This window comes from Podarcis muralis, chromosome 10, assembly GCF_964188315.1.
Source record: "Podarcis muralis chromosome 10, rPodMur119.hap1.1, whole genome shotgun sequence".
NCBI classification, from domain to species: Eukaryota; Metazoa; Chordata; class Lepidosauria; order Squamata; family Lacertidae; genus Podarcis; species Podarcis muralis.
In genome coordinates, this window is record NC_135664.1 from 47,838,970 (window position 1) to 47,866,218 (window position 27,249).

The 27,249-nt window shown below is 46.8% G+C and overlaps 1 protein-coding gene across 3 annotated transcripts; it reads left to right on the forward strand.

Moving 5' to 3' along the window:
* On the forward strand, window positions 1-25,979 carry PLA2G6 (phospholipase A2 group VI). 3 transcript variants are annotated; one of them, XM_028746314.2, is made up of 17 exons: window positions 3-213; window positions 4,965-5,210; window positions 6,341-6,556; window positions 7,726-7,909; window positions 9,522-9,709; window positions 10,333-10,429; window positions 12,522-12,704; window positions 13,951-14,059; window positions 14,527-14,664; window positions 15,433-15,523; window positions 16,293-16,456; window positions 17,502-17,652; window positions 18,962-19,098; window positions 20,356-20,510; window positions 20,832-20,999; window positions 22,344-22,417; window positions 24,452-25,979. In XM_028746314.2, exons 2-17 carry the CDS (start codon window positions 5,002-5,004, stop codon window positions 24,594-24,596), a joined length of 2,409 nt encoding a protein of 802 aa, XP_028602147.2. In that variant the 5' UTR covers window positions 3-213; window positions 4,965-5,001; the 3' UTR covers window positions 24,597-25,979. The 3 variants fall into 3 exon arrangements, with proteins under 3 accessions (XP_077791096.1, XP_028602147.2, XP_028602146.2); XM_028746313.2 differs by having other exon boundaries at window positions 4-185; XM_077934970.1 differs by lacking the exon at window positions 14,527-14,664 and having other exon boundaries at window positions 1-213.
* The last annotated feature ends 1,270 nt before the right edge of the window (window positions 25,980-27,249 follow it).

Below are 27,249 nucleotides of genomic sequence, written 5' to 3' on the forward strand. Positions count from 1 at the left end.
CCGCCTCCTTAACGTCGAGACGCAATGGCCGCACGCACGCAACTGCGCCGCCTTCGGATCCTTTGGCTAGCCAAGCAATGAGGTGATCGCTAAGCGGCGGGGAGGAGTCGTTCCGACGGATTGTGGTTGGCAGAGCGTTGATCACGTGAGACTGTCGGAATTTGTTCGCGGAAGTAGTAGTTGGGGTGAGTACAGTAGGGGCTAATTGAAGAGGTGAGTGAGTACAAGTCTTAGAGGACAGGGGAAGGGTAGATCTCCTGTGTGTTTTTTAGTCCTTAAAATGTGGGTCTCAGTGGCTTAATAAAGGCTCTTGGGTCTAAGATAAGCAAGGGTGGGTGGGAAGCTCCCCTTTCTGCTTTATTTTCTGCTGCGATCGCCCATTGCACTTCTTTTCCATATCCCACCTTTAAACCAGAACCCCAGGAACTAGGTGCAAAAGACATAAGTTTTACAATTCGCCTCTGACCACATTCTGAGTCTGGGAATTTGCTTCCAGTGCCAGAACTGAACTGAGCTCACAGTCGTTTCACACAAAAGCCCACTCGTGATTATAACTCTCATCATTTCAGCAGCCCAGTTTAGGTAGAAAAAGTCGTTGCTGCTGTTAAACAATCGAGCAGCCATTCAACAGGTGAGGTTTTCCTGGCCTTCATAAACAGTTGTATCTTAGTGGAAATCTGCATGCCCAGCAGCTGCTAAAGGCAAAGGAACCCTGCCAGAAAAATAAGGTGATATCTCCATGTGCTGTGCGTAATTGAGTGGAAGACGTAAGGCTTAAAGCCTTCCATATTTTTGAAGTGTTAAGTGTTGTGATCAGACAGCTAATTGATGTGACCAAAAAGCTTGAACTTGTAACCAACCTTTTTATATCTGATAGTTGAACTTCACATTCACTTTAGGAATATGCACACTTTCTTCATCAGGCAGAACCTATGCAATGCTGCATTTCATCTTGGAATATCACACGAGATGTCATGTACAGTTTCTTTGAAAAGGTTAAGTACAGGAAATGTGTGATAGTACAGCTCTGATGGGTTTCTACTTCTGCTGGAAAATTGGTTTGTTGCACAGTGGAAGACAGATTCACATATGCAAGAGTTGGAAACTATGTTAAGATCTCCAGACTTTGAGCACAGTATAAGGTCCACAGGAAAATGTGATTTCAGGGGCTCTGAATTGCCATAGTGAAAAGGTTCAGTACTGTAAAGTACTGTAAAGAAAAGTGTAAGAGTCGGGCAAATGGAAATGTTAGAGACATTAAAATGGCACCTTTTCTGAAAGTCGGTGGAAGGAAGTAACAAAACGGAAGTTACTTTAAAATTCCAAAATTTGTCAAATTTTTTTCTTTGTTGGTTTTTAATATGATTGAATTGGCTTTCTGTTCCTTTCCTCTTTCTATATGTATTTATATTGTGAATATAAATACATTATATTGCTTCTCTTGCTTGCTTTTTCTATCTCCTGGAAGTGAAACCATGAAAAAGGAAAGACTGAATGCAAAAATGTTAGACTGTTTATTCTAGTTATCAGTTTGACAGCCCACCTCTCACCCTCTCGGTCAATGTTAAGGGGCAAGTTTTGCCATCTTCACTACTTTGTAGGAATACAACAGCTGTTTGTGTACATGTCAGTTTAAACATACCATCTGCTTTGGGTGAACCCTGGCTATTATTTAAATAAATACCTCATATCTCAATAGCTCTAACCCTTCATCTTCAGTTCTTTTTCTTGGTCACTCTAACATGCAGTGGTATGGGACAAAATCTTAATGAGCATAAACTTACTTGCCATTTTCCTTTATACACTCAAAAGTGAATTGGAGAAAGTACAAACCAAGCATACAAAAATGAACAACAGTAACACTGCTTAGACTTAATAATTAAGCAATATATAAATGCCTTAAATAAATAAAATAATAACATTACAAAAATACAATTGAAAATTACCCAGAAGCTGCATAAAATAAGTGACATTTTATCTGCACATTAGAGAAATGTTTTTCTCAGTTGTTAGTGGAAAGAATATAAATGTGTCTCCTTACAGATCATCCTGGGTGTGGTGTTAATAAAGTAGGCTCCAATATGTTGAAAATATATTATGAATGTGTTGCCTTCCCCATACATCAGGAATTTATGAAACCTGCGGCCCTCTAGATATAGTTGAACTCTAAATCCCATGAGCCCCAGCCCGCAGTGCCAATGGTCAGAGGTGATTGGAGTTGTAGTTCAACAGTATCAGGAGGGCCACAGGTTCTGCATCCCGGCAGTAGGGAACATGATATTCCTCTGTCATGTGATGAGAGAAAATGCCAGTTGTTGAGCTACACAGAATTTCAATTGTGCTTAGCACAATAAGCAGGATAAATACAATACACACAAACTAGTTTTATAAGGGAGGTATAGGAACTAGCTGGAGGATTTCTTCTTGGTGGACTACTAATTGAGCTATAATGATTCTAGACTTGTAGCTAGGATTTCCAAATTGCAAGCCAAGTACTATTGTACTTAATCAGGAACGGAGTACTTGTGGCCCTTAAGACGTTATTGGACTCCCATCGTCCCAACCACTGGCCGTATGGGGTGCCTCTAGTATTTTCTTGCCCACTACTCTACATGTCTTGGGTTCTCCACCCCGCTCACAAAAGTAGGCACCAATTTGCATGAACTTTGTATATGCTTTGTGTCATATTCAAATTTATATCCTGTTTTGTTGATTGGGTGGAGGACTCAAAAATAAATCCGTGGCTGCACACCAAGTAATAAGATGTTTGACCAGCAGAATGTCAGCAGGTTTAATCTGTTGAATTTCTGCTTGCTGCACAGCTGTTGAAATACAAGAGCGCCCTGCTTAGTGCCAACCCTAAACCGTGCAAATAATTCTAGTTTCATGAGATGTAAACTTTTATGTTACAGTAGGTCTTTCATTCAAGATTCAGTTAAAAAGCAACCAGTGTTTTTAAACAGCATTTTTTTGTGGTTTTTTAATTATAAAAAGGTAAAGGGACTCCTGACCATTAGGTCCAGTCGTGGCCGACTCTGGGGTTGCGGCTCTCATCTCGCTTTATTGGCCAAGGGAGCCAGCGTACAGTTTCCGGGTCATGTGGCCAGCATGACTAAGCCGCTTCTGGTGAACCAGAGCAGCGTACGGAAATGCCGTTTACCTTCCCGCCGGAGTGGTACCTATTTATCTACTTGTACTTTGATGTGCTTTCGAACTGCTAGGTTGGCAGGAGCAGGGATCGAGCAACGGGAGCTCACCCCATCGCGGGGATTTGAACCGCCGACCTTCTGATCGGCAAGTCCTAGGCTCTGTGGTTTAACCCACAGTGCCACCCGCGTCCCTTTTTTTAATCATACCTCTTAATAATTAGAACAGTGTTATTAGCATAGGTCAAACAGACAGCCATTCTCTCTTAATTTTTAGGGTTTGTATCTTTCACACAAATATACCCATTTAAGTGTTCACAGCAACAGCCCAATAATGCACCTATTTTCCCTCATGGGAAAGCAATTAATCACCCCCTCCATCACATTGCTGCTACATTAGCTTAACAGTCCCTCCTGTATTTCTCTAAAAACAAAACAAAAACACACCAAGAAACTGTGTAACAACAATAGACTACATGCCATGGCAACGTTGTTGTACACTACTTTCAGCCCCCCCCCCCCCCCAGTATTAGTACAACAACACTGGGATACTTTGTAGGCCCGATATAATCAATGCTTTCTCAGTCACACAGAGACGCCCACCCACCCACTGGCAATATGAAAATACTAATTATGGATTTTATTTGCATTTTTTGGAAATGTTTACATACAGAAGAAACAAGAATTTTAAATGCATGAAACTGAACCTGAGTTAGAAAGGGCACAAACTCCTTGTCTTTGCTGCTGCTTAGTCACAGCTGTGCTAAAACTCTGGATTTTTTTCCTACTGGGCAACAATCACTTCCCTACCAGGAAAGATGTAAAAACAGTTTCAGAATAAGTCAAGAAATCCCCTCAGAACTAACAAGGCAGCTCTTCTCTATTGTCTAAATTTAGAATAAAACTTGTCTGTGACCCAGACATCAAGTCCTCTTACTCCACTGTATTGAGAAGGGATCTACTGGGTCCTGTTGAAGCTGTTTTGGGGTCTTCTCCTTGGGTTTCTATGAGTAACCCCATCAAGAGTGAGCAGTCTCCCATCTATCCGATCTAGGGAACTACCCACTAACAGTGCCTCAGACTTACATGGATTGAGCTTCAGTTTCTTGGCTCTCATCCAGTTTATTACCGAGGCAAGACAGTGGTCCAACACATTCACTGCCACATGGCAGTGTCATCAACATATTGCTTACAGTGTAATCGAAAGCTCTGGATGACCCCCACTCAGCGGTTTCATGTAGATGTTAAACAGCATGGGGGATAAAATCGAACCCTGAGGAACCCCACATTGAAGGCTCCACAGTGCTGAAGAGCACTCCCCAAACGATTATCTAAGTAGGACCAGAACCACCACAAAGCAGGGCCACTCACCCCTAACCAAGACAGCTAGTCAGTGGTATCAAAAGCCACTGAGAGATTAAGGAGACATAACAAGGAAACATTTTTCCTGTCTCTCTCCTGACAGAGGTGCTCCTAATCTAGTTAGGAGATTCATTTGTTACATCTTATATTTAATGGGACGAGTTACATTTTTGAATTTAGGGATGGGAATGTTATCAGGCAATGGAATAGATTTGCAGCTCTTTCTAATTTATTATTTTAATCACGTATTTTTGCTGTTTTTTTAAGAATAAAAACGTTTTATCATACTTGGCTATCCATAGATCTGTAGATATCTTTATTTTAAAAGGTAGCGTAGAAGTCTACTCAATATTAAGAACGTTTTTTAAAAACCAGGAAAATGATTATGCTGAGAAGAAGATTCATTCAGTGGATGATGATGGCATTATCTGAATTCGAACTTTGATCTTTCCACAGCCTTGAACGAAGATAGCTTGCACTACTTTTTAAAGACATGCAGTTCTTTGGTCGGCTTATGAACACTTTAAACAATGTCACCGGCTTGTTTTCAAACCCTTTCCGGATCAAGGAGGTATCCCTGGCTGACTATTCATCTCTGAAACGTGTGAAGTCTGAAGATAGGATAGTGCTGTATGAAAAAAGTTCATCTCACTCTTGGGAGTGCCTTCTTCTTAACCCCAATAATGAAAAAGTTGCTTTCCGGTGAGTGACAGGGAGACCTTGTTTAATTTTAGCTTCAATCTGTTCCTTAGACCTTAAGAAACTCTGATATAAAACCTCTTCCTAGTAGGAGAGGGTGAAATTGAGGGTGGATTGGGAAGAAAGGGGATTAAGGGGACTATGCAGGAATGAGGGAACATTGCTATAATAGCATAGGTTTTCGTGGTTACTGTCCACCAGGCACTTGAGAGAGCCAGTGTGGTGTAGTGGTTAAGAGCGGTGGACTCGTAATCTGGTGAACCGGGTTCGCGTCTCCGCTCCTCCACTCCTCCACATGCAGCTGCTGGGTGACCTTGGGCCAGTCATACTTCTCTGAAGTCTCTCAGCCCCACTCACCTCACAGAGTGTTTGTTGTGGGGGAGGAAGGGAAAGGAGATTGTTAGCTGCTTTGAGACTCCTTCAGGTAATGATAAAGCGGGATATCAAATCCAAACTCCTCCTCTTCTTGAAGGGTAATAGGTTCGGCAGGTGGGGTGGAGGACAGTGGTGGCTGGTGACTATTGGGGCTGGTAGGGTGGAAGGCAGGGAGCCCAGAGCCAATGACAGGCAGAGGCAAGTAATTTCAGTTTGGTCGCCATCCTCCTCCCTGCTGAGTTCTGCAAGGGCAACACCAAGACTAAGGAGGAGAAAGCTGGCAGAGAGACCCACCCCTTGGAGTTGTTGTAAGTAGGAAGGCAAGCAGACTGGCTGAATTGGAAGTGACCATGAGGCTCATCTAGTCCAATCTCCTGCAATGCAGGAATCTTTCACCTAATGTGTGGCTTGAACCCATGACCCTGAAATTAAGAGGCTTCTTCTCTACCGACTGAACTATCCCTCAGGTGTGTTTTGGTTCTTCTCTTTAAACCTTCTGGAGAGGGTATAAAATTGTCCTGTTCCAATAGGACTTTTGACTGCTAAGTTTGAGTGAAGTCAAATATTTTGCAGCAGCAGCAGCAGCAGCAGCAGCAGCAAAACATTAATAGTTCTTCCTGATTGACTGGGGTTGTGAGTGTTTATGGTCTGGCATATTCTTTTATTGGATTTTTCTTCATTGTTTTAATCTTTGTTGTGAGTCCCACCGCAAGCTGGAGAAGCAGGCTCTAATCTTTCTAAGTAAATTCCTTTTGTAGGCTCTTCCAGGTAGACCACGAAGGATTTGCCCTTGAGCACTACGAGCTGTACGCAAAGAAGTTGCGCCCCTTCTATGAGAGTTCCCACAATCCTTTGCAGCTGGAGGTTTTGCAGCAACTGACGGACTGTTTTCGCAGCCACCCTAGCTGGTCGCTGGCTCATGTAGCGGTAGAGGTTGGGCTCCTGGAGAGCTTCCGTCACAATCACATCCTGAGGTATGAGAGCTTGGGTTCCTTCTAATGGGGAATGACTTATATTGCAAACTTAGTTCAGGGCATTTCGAATGGGAGTCTGGGGGCCATCTTAAAGACTTTTGCAAATCTCCCCTCCTCTCCTTTTAAGCCCCCAAACTCAGAGGGTTAAAAGGGAACCACGCGGAAACTTGGAAAAACTTGCTAATGTTCTAACAGGGATGGGGTTTTAACTTGGGTGGGTGCTGTTTTGTTTGGAGGGTGGGGTTGTTTTAAATTGTTATTAAATGTCAATTTGGATTTTTGGATTTTTTTGGCCGGAGTATTGTTTCCCAACGTGGGGTGCACACCCCACAGGGGGGCAATTTTATTTTTAAGGGGGGCAATTTGAGAATGAGTTATTAACAATTAATGACCTTTTAGGCTTCCTCCACGTGAATAAATAAGAATTATATGTCACGGGGGAGGAGGGCATCAGGGTTTTAGAGATGCTTAGGTGGGGCATGGCCAAAAAAAGGTTGGGAACCACTGGTTTAGGGGCTTTTGTTGGGGAGTGTATTGTTTATTAGTGTGTATACATTAGTATTGTTAATTGTTTGTTTTTATTATGTGCTTTGTGTTTTGATTAAACTTATTGTGTGTTTTATGCTTCATATATGGTACATTTGTGTTGTCAACCACCCTGAGACCTATGGATATAGGTGGTATACAAATTTAAACAACAACAAGCTCTGTAGCTTTCCTCCTACTCCTCTTTTAAGTTTCTGAGATTGAGCACTTAAAAGGGGAGCTGGGATAGACGTGCAAAGTGCAAGGTTGGACAGGTGGGTGTCCCTGCTCAATTGTTAAAACTGGCCCTTGAGGCAGAACCTGGTAAGGATCAGGCCTGTGGATCCCAAAAAGTCCCTGCTCTAATGATTGATTTCAGTGGCTCTGGCTTGTCCTATTGGAATTGAACAGGACAGGGGTGGCAGTTCTTCCAGTCACTGATCTTACCCTATATCCTAGATGTTAATCTTTCCTAGAGCACTGAATGCGTGCTATATTGGGAGCACAGCAGCAGTAGAATTTGGTTTGCTGTTCCACAAAGTAACGTTTCAAAGCAAACCGTTTTGGGTGGGAGTATGCGATTCCGGCTGGTTTTGCACTTGGGCCTGGCGGTGTGCCCAGAATGCCTCCATCTTGCATTGCAGCTGCATAAACAGCAACAGCGGCGACAATGAATGCACCCCGGTGCACTTGGCCTGCCAAAAGGGAGACATGGAGTGCCTGCGGGAGCTGGTGGAGCAGTGCCATGCCCGTCTCGATGTCACGGACAAAAATGGAGATACCGTCTTCCACTACTCTGTCCGAGGGAACAACCCTGAGATCATAGAGGTGAGGATGTTAACAGAGAAAGGTAGGTTTCCTGGTAGAAAGAAGAAAATGAAGGGAAAGGTGCAGAAGCAGAGGAAATAGGAACTTTCCATGTCTGGAGAGAGACTGTTCCCTATGAGTTTATGGGACTTTTCTTGCAGAGCCAGTGTTGTTCAGTGTTTAGGGTGTTAGACTAGGACCTGAGAGACTGGGGTTTGAATCCCCACTTAGCCATGAAGCTCACTGGGTGACCTTGGACCAGTCACTCCCTCTCAGCCTAACCTACCTCACAGGGTTGTGGGGAGGTTTAAAGGAGAAAGAGTAGAGCCATGTATGTCACCTTGATCTCCTTAGGTGAAAAAAGGTGGGATATAAATGCAGTAAGTAAGTGGTTCCTAACCGGTGGTCTGTGGACCCAGAGGGTCCATGTAAGCCACCTGGGGGTCCACATCCATCAACTGTCTGGAACTTCCTGTTTTGGGGGGCTGTACTCTCATGGGAGAACACTGCGTCCAAAATCGTGTGAGAGCACGGCGCCCCAAAGCACACACTTTTGGGTGCTTTGCTCTCGTGTGGGTCACATGACTTGTGCAGGAGCGTGGCCCGGAAGACGTCTGGCCTGGTTTTGCTCTGGAGGGTATGGAGACACCATTCACATAACAAAAAAATTACAGTGGTACCTCGGGTTAAGTACTTAATTCGTTCTGGAGGTCTGTTCTTAACCTGAAACTGTTCTTAACCTGAAGCACCACTTTAGCTAATGGGGCTTCCTGCTGCTGCTGTGCCGCTGGAGTACGATTTCTGTTCTCATCCTGAAGCAAAGTTCTTAACCTGAAGCACTATTTCTGGGTTATCGGAATCTGTAACCTGGAGCGTATGCAACCTGAGGTGCCACTGTACTGACGAGATATCAACTTTTTCAAAGTAGGGGGTCCATGGCTTGGCTGTTGAAAAGTGGGGTCCATAAAGGTAAAGGTAAAGGTAAAGGTACCCCTGCCCGTACGGGCCAGTCTTGACAGACTCTGGGGTTGTGCGCCCATCTCACTTAAGAGGCCAGGGGCCAGCACTGTCCGGAGACACTTCCGGGTCACGTGGCCAGCGTGACATCGCTGCTCTGGCTAGCCAGAGCCGCACACGGAAACGCCGTTTACCTTCCCGCTGGTAAGCAGTCCCTATTTATCTACTTGCACCCGGGGGTGCTTTCGAACTGCTAGGTTGGCAGGCGCTGGGACCGAATGACAGGAGCCCACCCCGCCGCGGGGATTCGAACCGCCGACCTTTCGATCGGCAAGCCCTAGGCGCTGAGGCTTTTACCCACAGCGCCACCCGCGTCCCGTGGGGTCCATAGTACTTAGCTAATTGGGAACCACTGTGATAAATAAATGAAATGAAAAGAATGTTGCTTCCATGGCTAAGGGCAAAACTATGCTTGAGATTCCCAATCCCTTGCTTGCCCCATAGTTCTGGTGTCTGTGTTTGTGTGTAGATGCGCTTGAGGGAAGGGTTAGACAGTGGCCCTTGCCCAATCACCAGTTTTCTTCTATACACAATTTCTGGTCTGGTATTCCTGCTGAGTCATCTTATCCATCCTTCAGAGTCTCCAAACTTGAGTGACATTGTTCAATTGTTGCAGCTCATGGGCAAGAGGTCAACTGCCGCTTTGGACCATGTGAATGATGAAGGAAAGAGCCCTTTGCACCTGGCCTGCCAACTGGGCAAAGAAGATGCTGTTCATGCTCTTTTGAAGGTCAATGCTAAGTGCAGCAACATGGGAGCACTCGGCTACCCCATCCACATTGCTATGAAACACTCCCAGAAAAGGTGTGTTTGCTTTTTTCATTTGGATAAGAGCGCTATAAATTTTTTTTTTTGCTAATAATTATATTTTTGCATTAACTATATTTTTATTTCCCCACCCCACCCCACTTCCTCCCAAAGGAGGTGGCGAGCAAGGAAACAAGGCCAAAATCTGAAACAGATTTAAACATAAACCACCTTTTCTCACAACAAATATGTTTCAGAGTTGCCTGAAGAAATTGCAACATTCACACCACACATTTAAAGCACTGTGGGGCCTCTTTAAACAGTAATGGCTTCCCCCAAAGAATTCTGGGAGCTGTAGTTTGTGTAGGGTTCTGGGAGTTGTTAGGAGACAGCTGCCCCACCCCTGATTTAACAGTACAATGTTAAAAGGATACATGATTGAACCATGGAGTGGGCTTAAACCTGGACCAGTTTTCCTTGGAGCCATTGCTGGCACACCTGCCACTTCCAAGGCCCAAGGCACCATGCTTCACTCTTCTTTTGCATGTGCACACCTGCAGGCTGCTTAATGGAGCCTTGGAAGTGTCCCCTACCTACTGAATATTCAGGGATCCATGCAGTTAGCGGGCAGGTGTTTGTCGTATCCCTTCATTCCTTTCCTTCTTGTTCTTCTCTTCCAGATGTGCTCAGGCCCTTCTTGATAAGGAGATCAGCCAGATTCAGCTGCTAGACCCACGCTACGGAGCGACGCCACTCCACTGGGCCAGAAATGCTGATGTAAGCGGGTAGTCTGCTAGCTGGCCAGTCATCTTTGCTTTAAAGAGTCTTTCTCTCCTGGTTATGCCTCCACAAAGAGCTCCTTTCCATTCCCCATCTCTGACCTTCTGATCTGTGTGTAGGCTTGCTGGCTCCTGGGTCTTTAATACCTGCATGGCACTAAGATGCTTGGGGAGGGGATGGTGGCATGTCTTTTCTTGCCAGCGTATGTCAGAAATGGGATAAGCTTGTACCTGCCGACTTCTTCCTGATGCTAAAAGCAGCCTTCCCCATCTTGACCTTGTTGGGCTACAACTTCCATCTGCCACTGCCAGCATGGGTTGATGGGAGTCGTAGTCCAAATAATCTGGAGAGCATCCGTTCCACATGGACTTGTTTATCCTCTTCCTGACCTCTCCAGCTGGAGTCCTCCTCCAATGGCGACTGTGGAGAGTAATAGGGGTTCTGTTGCAGCAGACATTATGTGGAATTGCCTCCCAAGGGATTCTAACCCTTTTTTCATTTTTAGAAGGACAATAAAGATATTAATCAACAGGGCATTTAGAGGTAGTTAGGGAACTTGGGTGGCATTTTTATTAACTGGTTGCTCTTGCTGCCAGTATTGTCATTATTTTGACGGCCTTGTTTGAGTTGGTTTTTAGAGTTCCATTTGTAAACTGATTTTTGCTCGATTGTTTGATGCTCCCCATCTGACTCCCAGTCTCAGGTGATTTACAGTTTTATTTATGTATTCATTAAAATTCTATATTTCCCTTCATCCGAGGATCAGAGGGTGGTTTACAATATAAAAATGCAAAAATATGCAACATAATAACAAACAAAAAAGCAGTAACCCCCCCCCCCAGTTTATAAGGTCATAGATTGGTTTGAGAACAGCAACCTTAAAATAAAACATGCAAGAATCACAAATATCACACAGAACCAGCTTCCTCAGAGTCTAATGCCAGCTGAAAAAAATTACTTTCATTGTTTTATGGGATAGGAGAAGAGAAGCAAGGGAGCAAGGATGCTCAAAGTGGATATCACAGGCCGTAGGACTGAAATGTTTCCAAGTATTTAACTTAATTTTTCCCTCACATAAACGTAACAGTTAAGAGTAAATATTTTGGTGGGCCTGAAATCTAAAATATTTATCTCCATACAAGCACTGTAGTGCTTTTATCAGCACAGAGAGAAGTCATCTGATTTCTTTAGCCTTGTGGAGCTTTGGGTATCCAAAATATTAAGTTCTCTACAGGGCTGTACTGTGGGAGTTTGCAAACATAAACAGCCTCAAAGTTGTACATAATAGATTTCTAAGAGAAACCCATGGCTGCAAACCCGCCCCCCCCAATAATACAGGCTTTCCTGACATAGACAGAAGTTAGGACCTTTTACCATTTCCTGCAAAATTAAAATACTGGATACATTAAATTATACATAAGCTTCCCAGACCCCACTATAAGGAAGCTGGATCTCCTGAAGGACTTTTGTATTAGAACCCCTTATACAAGGCTGCAGTATCCTATGTTACACAAGAGGCAGAGCAAAAGCAAAACAGAATGTGATGAAGCAGAAAGGCACGTGCCAAAGGGGGCAGTTAAGCGGAAAAACTGTATATTGTTATGGTAACTGAGACATTTACTGTGAATTGGGTGTCCCTCTTTCTGTTGTGTTTGTTCAGTTTGTTCCTCAGAGGGAAGCAGATGGAACTAGCCTTATAAGCGAGCACAATGTGTGAAATCTGTACAATGTCTTTATTGGTGAGATAATGTGTGAGTTGAGGCAGGAGCCTTAAACTTATAATTTTTGCGCTTCTATGAGCATGGGTTCATCTTTCAGAGCAATAATTCTTCTCTTTGGCCTTAAATCTAGGGTTTTAAAAATCCTAGGTCTCTTCCTTTTTAAATATTTGTTTATTGTTTCAAAAAGAACATAATCAAAAAAAGCACAGCCCTATTCAAATACATGCAGCGATTTCTCATTTGCATAAAAGTATTTTCCCATATGCCCCAGGTACCTTGTTTGTTTTATCGTTGAAATAAATCCGACCTCACTGGTCCTGGTGAAGAAGCACTTGTGATCCAAAGTGCCTTTCCCCCTTGTCTCCTAGATGACCCGGCTCCTTATTGACTACGGCTGCGAAGTGAACGCCCTCAGCAAGACAGGGGAGTCGGCCCTGCACATCGCTGCCCGGCGGGGGCGCTTTGATTGCACCATGGTGCTGCTGACGCATGGAGCCATGGCAAATGTGAAAGGGGCAGATGGCAACACCCCACTGCACCTGGCCATGAAGGTGGGCTTCTCATCTGCTGGATGCTTGCTTTTCCAGAAGGGTGGGGCAGGGGCTGAGAGGAGAAAGGAGAAAAGTGCATAACATCTGCAGAGAACACCCCCCTTTTTTTGTATTCTTCTGTTGTAATAATAATAATAATAATAATAATAATAATAATAATAATAATTTTTATTTATACCCTGTCCGCCCCAGCCAAGGCTGGGCTCAGGGTGGCTAACAAGCAATAATAAAAACAAGTTGAATGAATACAACTTAAAAACAAGATTAAAATACAACATTAAAATATTGAAACATTAAAATATTAAAATGCAGCCTCATCACAGGAGGAGAAAGGAAAAAGTAAAAAGAAAGAGGGGGGAGGGAAATCAAATTGGCTCCAAGCCAAAGGCCAGGCGGAACAACTCTGTCTTACAGGTGCTGCGGAAAGAAATCAGATCCTGCAGGGCCCTGGTCTCATGAGGCAGAGCGTTCCACCAGGCTGGAGCCAGAGTTGAAAAGGCCCTGGCTCTGGTTGAAGCCAATCTAACTTCCTTAGGGCCCGGGACCACTAGGGTGTTGCTATTTATGGACCTTGAGGCTCTCTGTGGGGCATACCGGGAGAGGCGGTCCCACAACAATCTGTTCTGGTTCAATATGTAGACATAGCCCAGGGGTGGGCCACCTTTTCGGCCAGGTGGGCCGGATCCTAATCTCCAAAAGCCCCATGGACCAAGTTTGGTGGGTGGGGCACGGCAGCCCATCAGTCTGTCACCTGGCATCAATATGACATGAGGTGACAGCAGCGCATCTGAAGGATGTTTCCAGGTGGGTTCAGTGGAAGCTGCTTGCAAATGCACTTCAAAGTGAAGGCCACACCTTTTCCTGCCTCCCACTAGGCATCACATACAGCACCAAGGGCAGGGCAGGTGGGTGTAGTTTGGTGGAAATGACATCCCAGGCCAAATTAGAACCCTTGTGTGCCTAATGAGGCCCATGAGCCAAAGTTTTCTCATCCCTCAATCCTAGCGCCTCAATCTTCCTTTCCTGAATATTTTTGTCTGTCTCTCCGCACGCAACCCGTCTAGTTAAAGTGACCCTCCTGCATGAAGAGACTCACAGAAACCTAGCTATTTGGGTAGGATATATTGGCAGCTCACAGTGTGTTTGCCAAGATGGCCGCCGGGTCGGCATTCCAGCTCAGGAAGCTGAGGCTGGAGGGAGCTCCTGGCAACACCTTTCCCTTTACAAGCTCTTTTCTTCCCCGCAGCAAGACCACCTAGAAATGATCAAGGCCCTTATTGTGTTTGGAGCAGATGTGGATGTCCCCAATGACTTGGGGGAGACACCCGGGTTGTTGGCGGCCAGGATAAGCAAAGGTGAGAGGGGGGACCTGTGGGGAGGGAAAGGGAAGTATGGGAGCCGGGTGGAAGACAATGGTCCGGCACTTCCACTGCCACAGCTACAGGTGTAAAGGAGAAGTAGAGCTGTGTGTCATCAGGATATGGCTGGCAACATACCCCATAATTCTAGATTTGGAGAATCCCATTTGTGACCTTGTGGCCTCTTGCACAGATTTGTTCTGCCCAGTGGAGGGACGGTGAGAATCTCAGGCCTAAGGAGCACAGACAAGGCCCCAGCTGTGGCGTAGGATTCTGAGGACCAGGCCACAATCTCAGCCAAACCACACCCCCATCCCCCTTTGAGGCAACCACCTCCAGCCCTGTGTTTTTTTCCAAACCAGGTACATGGGATTAGTCTGACTCACAGCAGGCAGCAGTGACCATTTCCTTTATATTAATGGATTTTCCTCTCTAATGCATGTGACGCTCTCACCATATCAAAGGTGCCAATCGGAAGGTGCTCTTAGACCTGCTGAAAATTGTAGGGATTGACCGCTTCCACCCACCTGGCATATCAGTACCAACTACTTCCACTTCCCAGGAAGGACTACCGCCCCCGAGGAGCACTAACCAAAACCTAGGTAACAGGCTAGCTAGCCCTGTGCTTCTCTCTGTGTCTCTGCTTCACTATCACTGTTTTAGGACCACTTTTTCTTCCAATCTGGGAAGGCATTTACATGTCGGAATAAACGTGAAACTTGAGCACGTGATCGTCTCAGTTGAGGGTTAAACCAAGGTTTCCTGTTGCAGTGCGAATGTGCTGGGGCAACCATGGCCAGTTGCTAATGGCACAGTGCTGGGATTCTTCCTTAAGCTCTATTGCAGGGACAGAGAAGTTGTGGCTTTTCAGATGGTGTTGGCTTCCAGCTCCCCATCAGCTCTTGTTAGCATAGCCAGGGATGATGGGAGTTAGCTTTGCCATCCCTGTTCTGTGACCACAAACGCCTTGACAGTATCAGTCATTTTCCTCTTTCTCCTTCCTCTTCTTTTTCTGCTTTGCTATGCTAATATGCTAATATTCCAGAAAGGACCAAATGATGATGTAGCTCCTGGTAAGTGTTTTAGGGGAAGCAGGAAGGGTTGCCATGTTCAATAGAAGACAGGGCTCCTGTGCCTTTTGATAGGGATGTTTTTAATGATATAATGGTCATGGCAATGGACTGTGTGCTTGCTACGTATCTTCCTTGGATACAGCAATTAAAGGTATGAGAGCCTTGTCTTCTATTGCATAGGGCCATTGAGGTGAGGGAGAACTCAGTTCCTAGACTCTCAGGTTCCTAGTCTGCTGCACCTGCTTCTAAACATCCTGCTGAACAGAATATTTGCCTTTCTTTTCCTTGCCTCCCTAGAATTCCAGGACGTCATCCATGTCTCTACAGCACTTGGTACCTTGCTGAAAAAACAAGATGTGGTCGATCTTGCCACCGAGAGGAAAAAAAGGTAAGTGGGTGTCGTTAGTAAGATGGACTTCATTTAGTCTGCAATGCTCTGTCCTGATGTGAAAACTGATAAGACTCAGAGAGAGGAGACCTCGGCCCTGTATGCATATCATCACAGTAAACCACAGTTAATGGTGTACTTTGAGTGTTCTGATTCAGGAGAAACAAACTAGGATACCTGGCTTAGTGTCATATCTTTATCCAAGGACCAGGGTTTCTTCTCCAAACAAATCATCGGTCTGTAACCCAAGAGCAAACCTTGGCTACAGACCATGGTTGAATTGGAGCAGAAAAAACCACAATCCTAGGTTCAGCCAGGATTTTTTCTTCCACACACCAGAAGGAAGAAGTTGCCCCAGTTTGGGGCGTTCATGCAAACTATAATGTGTGAATGAGGTCACTGCATGCCCAGAGAGGAGGGATCCCTACCCCATTTTCCCCCTACCTGCTTGCATCATAAGCAGGGAGGGGAAGCTTTCTGGCCCTCCAAACATTGCTGAACTCCCAACTCCCATCAGCCCTAGCAAGCACCACCAGTTGTCAGGATGATGGGACTTGTAGTTCAGCAACATCTGGAGAGCCAGAGGTTCCCCACACCTGATCCTCAGCATACCTTTCAAGAACTACAGTTCTTCCTCACCTAGGGCAGGGAAGATACTTCGATGCTTAGTATGTTGCTGCATGAGGCATCTGAATCTTAGGAGTGAATATGACCTTGGGGACATTAAACTCCTTCTCTTCTCTCTTCCCTCTCCTCTCCCCTTCTCTAGTCAAGACCGCCTTTTGAGTCTGGATGGTGGGGGTGTCCGGGGCCTGGTGCTCATCCAGTTCCTCATCGCTATAGAAAGAGCTGCAGGGCGTCCCATCCGGGATCTGTTTGACTGGGTCGCAGGGACGAGCACGGGGGGAATCCTGGCAGTGTCTGTTATACTAGGTAAGGAAAGAGCACTCATGTGGGTCCACAGATGGAGGAGGAAATCTCCCTACCTGGTGGGGGAAGAGTTCTGGAGTGAAAGAGAAAGGATGAGGGTTGGATATCTTCCTGGCCTAAAAGACTGTTCCTGCCATCTGTGAGAGAAATGGCCTTGACTTACAGCAGCTTTGCCCAAGCTGGGAGATGCTATTGGACTCCCAACTCCCACCAGCCCCTTCATGGCCAAATGCTAAGAATTATGAGTAAAGCAACATCTGGAGGGTGCCAGGTTGGAAAAGACCTGATGGATAATTCAAGAAGCAAGGGGTTTGCTTTTGACGAGAGATGGTTGGAAGTGGGCTTCGCATTTCTCTCCAAGCTACCACATGGCAAAGCTGACTGTGTGTACTCTGATCCTAATCTACCCAAATGTTTGCTTTAGTCTGGTTTTACAATGCTTGAATTTTTGCAGACTTTGCAAATAAGGGAGGCACATAACCCATACCCTGTTCTTTGGTATTCTGCCCCTTTCTCTTCCATGTCTTCTCCACTAACCTTTATTCTACTTTTTCTATCATCCTTATGGCTGCTTTTGTATATTGCAGCAAAACATGGGTCTTCGTCTTTCCGCAAAAAGTTATTTTCTGGGTTTCCAAGCACTCCAAATGCCCTTTGAACATTATGGAGGAGGAAACAGCACCAGGGCCATCTTACCCATAGGCACTATGGGTGCGGGGCACCTGGGCTTTCAGGGGCACCAGGCTGAGATTCCGGGGCTCGAGAGTTGAGTCCGGGGAAGAGAACCACGGCGGGCTCTTCTGCTGTGGGTGGCTCTGTGCTGCAAGTTCGGGTGTGACTGAGCCAGCGAGACGCTGAGGCGGCTGGCCGGCTCTGCCCTCCTGTGCGCCTGGGACTGGGCAACCTGGGGGGGTTTGCCGGTCGGATCTTTGCACCCCGGCGCCGCATATGCTTAAGACAGCCCTGAACAGCACGTGTGTGTGTGTTTGCACACATGCACACACACACACAGGCCTTGGGGTAACACTAATGCCCTTCTGCCTCTCAGGGAAGCCGATGGAATACATGCGCTGCTTGTACTTCCGCATGAAGGACGAGGTGTTTCGAGGGTCTCGGCCCTATGAATCGGAACCCCTTGAGGAATTCCTGAAGAAGGAGTTTGGAGAGCATACCAAAATGACGGATGTCAAGCAACCCAAGTAAGTAAAACAGTGGTGACTGGTGCCCTTTGCAACTAGTATGGAGGAAGGCGGGGGGACGACGACTGTGGGCAGAGCTGGACCCATTGATAGGCGGTTCCAAACCAATGACAGGCCACACTGACTAATTCTAGTATTGTCCCCGACCCCCCCTCCCTTCTACAAAGATGAAACTAAGAAGGAATCCAACATCCAGGGTGAGTTTTAAGTCAGAAGGCAGGCAGGTGGGGGCTGACTAAGGCCAGACTGAGGTTAGGAGGACAGTGCCCCATTTGCCCTAATGGACTAGACCTCCACTGAGCCAAAACCAGAGGGATGCTGGCTTTGCCCTTTATCATGATGGCTTCCTGATCTCCTGTCCCTGGAGGAGGGAGGTCATATATATGCACATCTTTCTGAGGCAGGATCAGAAACCACATAACATGGTTTTTAATATTTAAAATTTTATTATGTTTTTATATATGCTGGAAGCCGCTTAGAGTGGCTGGGGCAACCCAGACAGATGAACGGGGGACAAATAATAAAGTTGTTGTTATTCTTCTGAATCTAAGCAGGTTTGGGTCACCTCAGTGCCAAGGTGGGAGGATTGCCTGGGGGTGCTGCCTTAAAATCCCATGGAAGAGAGGTGGGATATAAAAATAATATGTGAAGTTGCCATGTGCTGAGTCTGTCTAGCCCAGTACAGTGGTACCTCAGGTTAAGAACTTAATTTGTTCCGGAGGTCCGTTCTTAACCTGAAACTGTTCCTAACCTGAGGTACCACTTTAGCTAATGGGGCCTCCCACTGCTGCTGCGCCGCTGGTGCGCGATTTCTGTTCTCATCCTGAGGTAAAGTTCTTAACCCGAGGTACTATTTCTGGGTTAGCAGAGTCTGCAACCTGAAGCGCCTGTAACCCGAGGTACCACTGTATTGGCTAGTCTACTGTGGTTGGTAGCTAGGCCCAAAGTCGCAAGAATCATAAAGATGGAAGGGCCTTGGAGATTAATGAGCCCAATCCCCTGTTCAGGCTGCCACTACAGCATCGCTGACACAAATGGCCAGTTATCTCCAGTGGAGCCTTCACCATCTCCCAAGGAGATGGTTCCATGTCAAACAACTCTTACCATTGGAAATCTCCTCCTTGCGTTCAGCTGGACATTTGCTTCCCTGCCATTTCCACCCACTGGTTCTAGTTCTGTTCTTTGGAGCAACAGATATCCTGAGATCCTTTTACTGGAGATGCCAGGAATCAAACCTGGTACCTTCTCTAGCCTCTTCCCCTTACAACCAAGCTGAAATCTTGCCTTCATTCCTCAAAATCCCTTACAGACTCATGTTGACAGCGACGCTATGCGACCGACAGCCTGCTGAGCTCCACCTGTTCCGGAATTACAACCCTCCAGAAGGAAGAGGCAAATCCCGTTACATGTCGTCGGGTTTGTTTCAAGCGTTGACCAGGCCTGAAGGTAAAAGACTCGCTTGCACAGCACTCTTGTGGAGTCAAGTTGCTTGTTGGAGAAAAGCAAGCTCCTACTCAAGGATTCTTCCTCCCCCTGCCTCGTTTTTTGTGTCTGCGTCTCCAAGCAATACTGATCATACATGTTATGATGATCTCCATATAGCATGGACCACGTCTTGGGTGAAGTTGGAACAGATCAGTCTCCCTAGCTTGTGTACTTGCACCAAAATAAACCCTGTGCAATTGTGAATGCAACAGTGTACATATTCCTCTCTTCTCAGAGGTTATTTCTGTTCCGAAAAAATAGCTTATGGAGCAGGCAATAGTGGCCAGAAGTACTTGGTACCACAGTAGAAGCATACCATGCAATTGCGAGGATAAGTGACCCATCCTCTGCTATTCTTTCTCCAACGGTTTAGGTGCAGTCTCAGAAATAGGATTGTGTTCCCTCATTTGTCTGGGCTAAAAATCTACCGATGGATTTATCTTGTATTTTTTGGAATCCAGCTGTGCAAGTTCCAACCAACATATTCCCTGCCTTCATTTCACTTTGTGCAGGAAAGGTATTTGTGATGTTGGCTGGCACAGCCAGTCCACTCCTACTTTTCATGTTGTAAATGTGTGCAATCACAGTCGTTCATCCTTTTCTCCACTCTGTCCATGAGCTTTTGCCAGCTGTGTTATAGCATCAGAGTTTGTCTCTTACGCCACTTCTGGCCAGTCTGTTTCATTCTTCTGATTGTTTCCTGGTCCTTATTTGCTGTTGCCGCCTTTAAAAGGTTTCCTAAGTTGTCAGTGTGAAAGTTCTCTGAATCCTTGGTGTTTGCTTAGTCATTTGGATGTGATCCACTGTTTGTCACTTGGGCATTGGAGAACCCACAGCTAATAGGGGTCTTTCCGCCTCAGCTCTCCCATCTTTCATATGGGGATAATAACGCAAAAACGTTTTAGAGATTGTCCTTGTTATGTGGATTATTGAGAGAATGTATGCACATTAAGCTTTTTGAATCTCTAAAGCAGGGATGGGGAACCTGTGAGCCTCTAGACACTGTTGGACTAACATCAGGCCCAACAATCATGGCCAGTGGTCAGGGATGATGGGACCTGTAGTCTTGCAACATCTAGAGGGGCACAGACTCCCTCCCTGCCCTGCAGTACTATGTGCATTCTTAGTAGCAGCAGATCTTGTCCTAGCAATCAGCTGGATGCACATAGTTTAGTCTGTGGAGGCAAAGACACATCTTTCTTTGTTTCCCCCTCACAGATCAGCTGATGTGGCAGGCTGCTCGTTCCAGCGGAGCTGCCCCAACGTATTTTCGGCCCTTTGGACGCTTTCTGGATGGAGGTCTGCTGGCCAACAACCCCACCATGGATGCCATGGCTGAGATCAATGAGTGCAACAAAATCTTAATCCAGAATGTAAGCTTAAGTGGCACTCCTCATTGCACTTAAAATTCTGGGGGTTGTGGCCCGCTCCTATGGAAGAAGTATTTCCTCCTTTTTCTAAAAGCACCCAGAGCAGCATGCAGCATAATCATAGTCAATACAAAGTACAGGTGGGGCAACCAGTTTTGAGCAGCAAATAACACAATGCAGTAAACAAAAACCCTACAACAGCACCAAGTGTAAAATACATTGCACACTAAAACTAGGTGTTAATGCTTTAAAAAGATGACAAAATACAGCTTTAGAATAGGTTCAGCTTTGCTAACCAATGTTCTTTGCCTCCCATTCTTCCAGGGTGAGGGTCACAAGGTGAAAAAACTGGGAGTGGTGGTCTCTCTCGGGACTGGGAAGGCACCACAGGTCCCTGTGAGCTCAGTGGATGTCTTCCGCCCCTCAAACCCTTGGGAACTGGCCAAGACTGTCTATGGGGCTAAAGAACTGGGCAAGCTGGTGGTGGACTGCGTGAGTATTAGATGTGGATGGATCGGTGGAATGGAACAACCAGATGTTAGCAGAGAACGTCTCCATTTGGTGGGAATGGGAAGGTAGTAATATATTTACTGTATTTTTCGCCCCATAGGATGCACTTTTCCCCCTCCAAAAATGAAGGGGAAATGTGTGTGCGTCCTATGGGGCAAATGCAGGCTTTCGCTGAAGCCTGGAGAGCGAGAGGGGTCGGTGCGCACCGACCCCTCTCGCTTTCCAGGCTTCACGCAGATCTCCGCAAGCCGTGGGAGCCCGCGCCGGGCTCCCACGGCTTGCGGAGAGTTGCCTGCATGCCGAAGCCTGGGTGCGCTGAGCTCAGCGCGCCCAGACTTCGCGCAGCTCTCCGCAAGGCGCGGGAGCCCGGCGCTGGGCTCCCACAGCTTGTGGAGAGTTGCCTGCATGCCGAAGGCTGGGCGCGCTGAGCTCAGCGCGCCCAGGCTTCACACAGCTCTCCGCAAGGCACGGGAGCTCTGTGCTGGGCTCCTGCGCCTTGCGGAGAGTTGCCTGTTCTGGGGGCTGGGGTCAGGGGAAGCTTGGGCTTCTCCCGTCCCAGCCCCGCGCCTGGGGAAAAAATGATTTCCCCCCCTTTATTTCCCCCCCAAAAGACTAGGTGCGCCTTATGGGACAGTGCGTCTTATAGGGCGAAAAATACGGTACCAGCTCAGACTCCCAATACATGTGAAGGAATTGCCTTGTAGGGTTTCAGATGGAGACATTTACAACCCTGCTTAGAGATGATGGGGATTGGACCCGAGAGCTTCTGTATGCAAATCAGACATCCTACCACTGATCTCTGGCCCTTCTCCAGATCCTATTATAAAGGTTTCATTGCTAAGGAAAGTCAGTTCATTGATTTGGAGGAGCCCTCTCAACCCCAGCATTTTCAATAAAATTTTATGAACCATGGGGAAATGTCAAAGCAACATCTGGAAGGTATCATGCTGGCTACCCCTGCTTTAATGTGACATGCAAGCACAACCACTGTAGACTCGCAAGGACAAATTTGGCTGAAGTGAATGGACTCCGAGGTTTTCCCTCGTGACCCGATCTGCAAGTTGCTGCCACAATACAGACGTTATAATATTATGAATATTATGAAGCCTCTGAACAAAACAATTCTGTTTCTACTTAGGGAAAACAGTGCATTTTCTTGTATTCTGCGGCTAAGCTAGAAGCATTGTGTTTAGGAGAAACTTCCCCCTCCAAGCCATATTTGTGCAATGCCTGCTTGTTTCGTCTTTGCCTTCTTTTACCGTGTAGTCCTGGGTATTTGAGTCATAGGATGGATCACTTCCTAATTGTGTTGATGTCTCTTTGCAGTGCACTGATCCAGATGGGCCATGTGTGAACCGTGCAAGAGCCTGGTGTGAGATGATAGATGCCCATTATGTCAGGTATAGGACTTGTCTACCTTGATGTTCTGTGCAGGTTGGAAAGAGCACGGCTGGAACCCTCGAATCTCTGGTTCTTAGAGACTCTGCATGGGGTGGGTGTGGTTTGCACACAGAAAGTCCCAGGTTCGATCCCTGGCGTCTCCAGTTAAGGGCTGAGAGAGACCCCTCCCCTTCCCAAACCCTGTAGAGCCACTGCTGGTCATTGTAGACCACATTTAGCTAGGTGGATCAAAGGTTTGACTCAATGTAAAGCAGCATCTTCTGTTATACTAAACCAGGAGATGGTTAGGATTGTGCCTCTGCTAATTATGTAAGCTAACAGCAGAACCTTATTCAGTGGCGGACTTTGGGCCCTCAAATTTCAGTGGCACCCTGTGGCATGTTAACCCCCTTCCCCGCCTCTCGCACTTTGTTCTACAGCATTGTTTTGGTGCCCCCTGCAGTGCAACCACACCAGGCACCCTATCCTAGAACCATCTCTGCTTTACTGCAGCTGTGGGTTACATTTTGCCTTTCCAGAGCAGCAGTCAGCTGAGGCACTGATTTTATGCAGTCCAAGCAAGCAAGCAAGCAAGCAAGCAAGCAGACTTCTGGCAAGGATAATCTGTCCCTGCCTTGATAGCCCTCTGAGAGCAGTTGCCCAGTTCATGTAATATTCTTGTGTATAACTGTGTTGACAGTGGAGCAGGGCTGCACTTTCAGCCCCCCTCCCACTATCTGGTCTGTTTCCTGTAACAGCCGCCCATTGCACACTGGTCTCTGCAGCAAAATTCTTAACACAGAAGCCCCTGCTTATATGTAGGGGGTTTGTGCAGTTGGGACACCTGCGCAACACAGGCGAGTCCTTTCCTCACAGCACTTTTGTGAGGCAGGTTTAGGCCAAGTGAAAGTGCTCTAGGTTGCATTATGTGGAAGTGCAGTCAAGGAGTGAACTTGGAAGCAGGCAGAAAGACTTTGGGGCAGAAGCAGAGTGAGGGCCTCCTGAGTGCAACCCTGCTTTTGAAGTAATGTGCATCTGAAGAACAGGAAAGAGAAGGAATGTAAAACCATTAAGGCCAGAGTTTAAAATTACCTAACCATGAGGGACGCGGATGGCGCTGTGGGTAAAAGCCTCAGCGCCTAGGGCTTGCTGATCGAAAGGTCGGCGGTTCGAATCCCCGCGGCGGGGTGCGCTCCCGTTGTTCGGTCCCAGCGCCTGCCAACCTAGCAGTTCGAAAGCACTCCCGGGTGCAAGTAGATAAATAGGGACCGCTTACTAGCGGGAAGGTAAACGGCGTTTCCGTGTGCGGCTCTGGCTCGCCAGAGCAGCGATGTCACGCTGGCCACGTGACCCGGAAGTGTATCCGGACAGTGCTGGCCCCTGGCCTCTTGAGTGAGATGGGCGCACAACCCTAGAGTCTGTCAAGACTGGCCTGTACGGGCAGGGGTACCTTTACCTTTACCTTTAACCATGCCAGAGACAGGTGGTCGGTGTTAACTGAGAAGATAAGTCTGGAGAGAAGGGGGAGGGTTTGGGTGAGTCAAGAGCTTAGACCTTAACTGTGGGGAGTGGCTCAGGCTGAAGAACTGGGGCAGGCTTGACACATTTACGGGGAAAGCTAAAACCCCACTGGCCCCTTCCATCACCTGATGAAGCTACTAAGTCAGCCTGGGCATGTCAAGTAGGAGACTGCGCTACCTCTTCGTGGCCAGCTGTATCAGTTGCACCTGAGAGCAAAAGAAAGGAAACTGAAAGCACTGATGTGACTGCATCTGGCAAAATGCCATGGAGTTAAAGGTATCCAAAGAGTTTGCCTGCCAGAGCCCCTGATAGAGATTGTCATTGCCTTGCACCTGTTGCACTTTGGGGATCTCTAACTGCATCTCTGCTGCACCATAGCACTCTCTTGAGCATTGGGTTTTCTGTCTTGTTTTCCATTGCCTCTGCCTTCTATCTCGGAGACTTGCCTTTTCATCTCCAGTTGCCAGGCATAGGCCAAACTCTTGCTCTCGTTCCCCTCTTGCAACACCCTGACTCATTCTTGGCTCCTGCAGGTTCAACCCTCCTTTGGAGCTGGATGTGATGCTGGATGAGGTGAGCGACGTGATCCTGGTGAACCTTCTCTGGGAAACTCAGATGTACATTTTCAAAAACTGGGCAGAATTTCAACAGCTGGTAGATATGCTGCTGGTCCCGTGATGCTTTGCAGCTCTGCCATGCCTCCCTGCCACAGTGACCCTGGATTCTCAGCAAGGAGTGGTAGATTCCGCTGGCCTGTGGCCCCTTCTATTCATGGCCAGAAACCGACTGGAAGAATTGGACGGCTGCACCCACCGAAACGTCTTTCAGCTTGCCCAGTTCAAGTACTTGCTGGGGCTGCTCTTTCCAGCATGCCTGATTCCAGTACACCAGCTGCCGTTATAACTGGAAGGGGCTCACTACGTTTCGCTTGGCTTGTGTGTGATAACATGGGATCTAACTGACCAGAGTTGGACTATCTCTGCTACTTCTGGGCATATTGGGCCAGATGCATTGTCTGACATTCTGGGTTTGACTAACGTGCCTTTCTGTCCAAAATTGAGCAGTTAAAACAAATTGAATTGCTTGTTTCTCTCCCCCATGCCCTTTCCTAGTTGTTTTTTGCTTCCTTCTTCCTGGTTCCTCCTCGCTTGATCTGAGTGGCCGAGAGGCAAGAGGAGGAAGGATCGGCTGGGTTTGACAAATTATTTCAGACAGTATTTGCCCACCAGCAGAGGTGTGGAAGGCTTCTCCTCCCTGCTTATGAAGAACTTCCTTAACCAGAATAAACAGTGTAGAGGGGGTCAAAAATTAAACCGAGTTAGCGAGGAGACCTTTAGTTGTCAGATCCAATGATCAGGCACACATTCCAGTGTCTGTTTTTTCCTGTTCTCCCATAGATTTGTTTCCTTACTAGATTCATTCCCCCCCATCAGTGCTGCTGCCTCCCCCCCCCCCCCCCCAGAAAGTGCTGCTAACAATAACCTATTGGCTCAGTTTGCATGTCACAATAAACCGTGGTTAATGGTCTGCCTTCCACTTTGCTCTTCCCTTCTAGCCACTGGGAGCAGCAAATCACAGTCCTTGGCTTAGTAGTGCATCCAAACCTTGGATGATTTGTTTGTGTCGCTCAAGCAATTTGTGGTTGGTAAATGAAGAGCAAAGCTTGGCTTGACATCCTACTCTGTTTGGAGTGAAATGAACCACGGTCCCTGAGCCCAGGGATCGTGTTTTGTTGCTCCCACTGGCTAGAGGGGAAGAACAAAGTGCAAGGAACCTTCTGCGCTCTAGGGATAAGCTGTTACATATGGTTTCCCATAATGTGCAAACACTGCCACTACTCTTGCATTTTGACTAGTTTAATAGACTGCACTAGAACTACAGAAAAAATGTCCCGGAGAATGTGAAATCTAATTGGTGTTTCTCCCCTCCCTCTGCCCCATTTTTTGTAAATCACTCTTAGTTTGTATAAATATAACTCTGAAGTGTAGTGATGTTAATAGACCCTGATGTCTTCATGAAACTGACACAGTGTTAAATAAAAGGAAATGTGTGATGTGAAAACTGACTTGCGCTTGAACTTAATACAGCTTGAAGGGCTGTAGCTTGGTGGCAGAGGGTTTGCTTTGGATGCAGAAGTTCCAGGTTCAATTCCCAGCATCTCTAGGTGCGACTGGGAGAGACCTCTTGCCTGAAATCCCGGAGAGCTGCTGCCAGACAGTGTAGACAGTACTGAGCCAGGTGGGCCAATGGTCTGACTTGTATAATGCAGCTTCCTCTGTTTCTATGTTCCAAGCGTGAGACTCTCTTCTCTGGAAAGGAGCAAGCAGTTGTCATGGATGGTGCAAGCTCCTTTATGAAAGACCACAAGAATGGCATTGCCGGTTCAGTCCCGTGCTCCAACTGAAGTCCGCACCCAAAACCGTAATTGAGACAGTTGCCCCCTCTGTGCTCTCAGTAGCTGGCAGCACCCACAGCTTTCTCTCTCTTTCTTTTCTTAATGCAAAATAGAATTAGGGTCCTTGTACAGAAGATCACTTTATATGTAACTGTCCAATAGCAAGCCTGCAGCTCGCCAGTTTATAGCGACCGCCTATAGACTGTTTGGGTGAACGGCATGCGAGTATTCAGGAGGAAATGGGCTAAGGTGGGAGGTGCATCTAAATGACTTGGAATGGAGGACTGAGATGAAAGCAAAATCTGATCTTGAATCTTATCTAGGTCAGCTTTTTCCAAAGCTGGAGTCATATTTTCATATGGAGATTTCAGCAATGTGATTCTGCCATTTGCTGTTGACACTCAGAATCACTTCCAGTGTTTGACTCCTTGGATTAAATGCAAGATCCAGTATATGCATACATGATCCTTAAGCAAATCTGTTTATACAAACCACCACCACCACCACCACTTGCTTTAGAGCAGGAGTGGGGAACTAGAAACACTTCAGATGTTTCTGGACTACAATGCCCATCATTCCTGCCCACTGGCCACCCTGGCTAAGGCTGATGGGAATCCAATGGCAGTGGGCTACAGATTTTCCCCATCCCTCCTTTAGACCGCAGTGACCAAGGGCTGGGATGCAATGAGGCTGAGGTCCAACACAAGCTTGTACGCACTTAAGCTCATTGGCTCATATTTGACTTCACTTTGGTGTTTTTCTTCCATGCTAGCACCCTTGGCTCCCCCCCCCCCCTTGTGTTACGTGCCTTGTGATGACAAATGTCATGTGTGAATTTGGCCATCATGGATATTGTGGCAGCACCTTCACCAGGGGCTGCTATCATAGGAATTGCTAGCGGACGTACCTGTTCGTAGCTTGGCTAACTTGTGCATG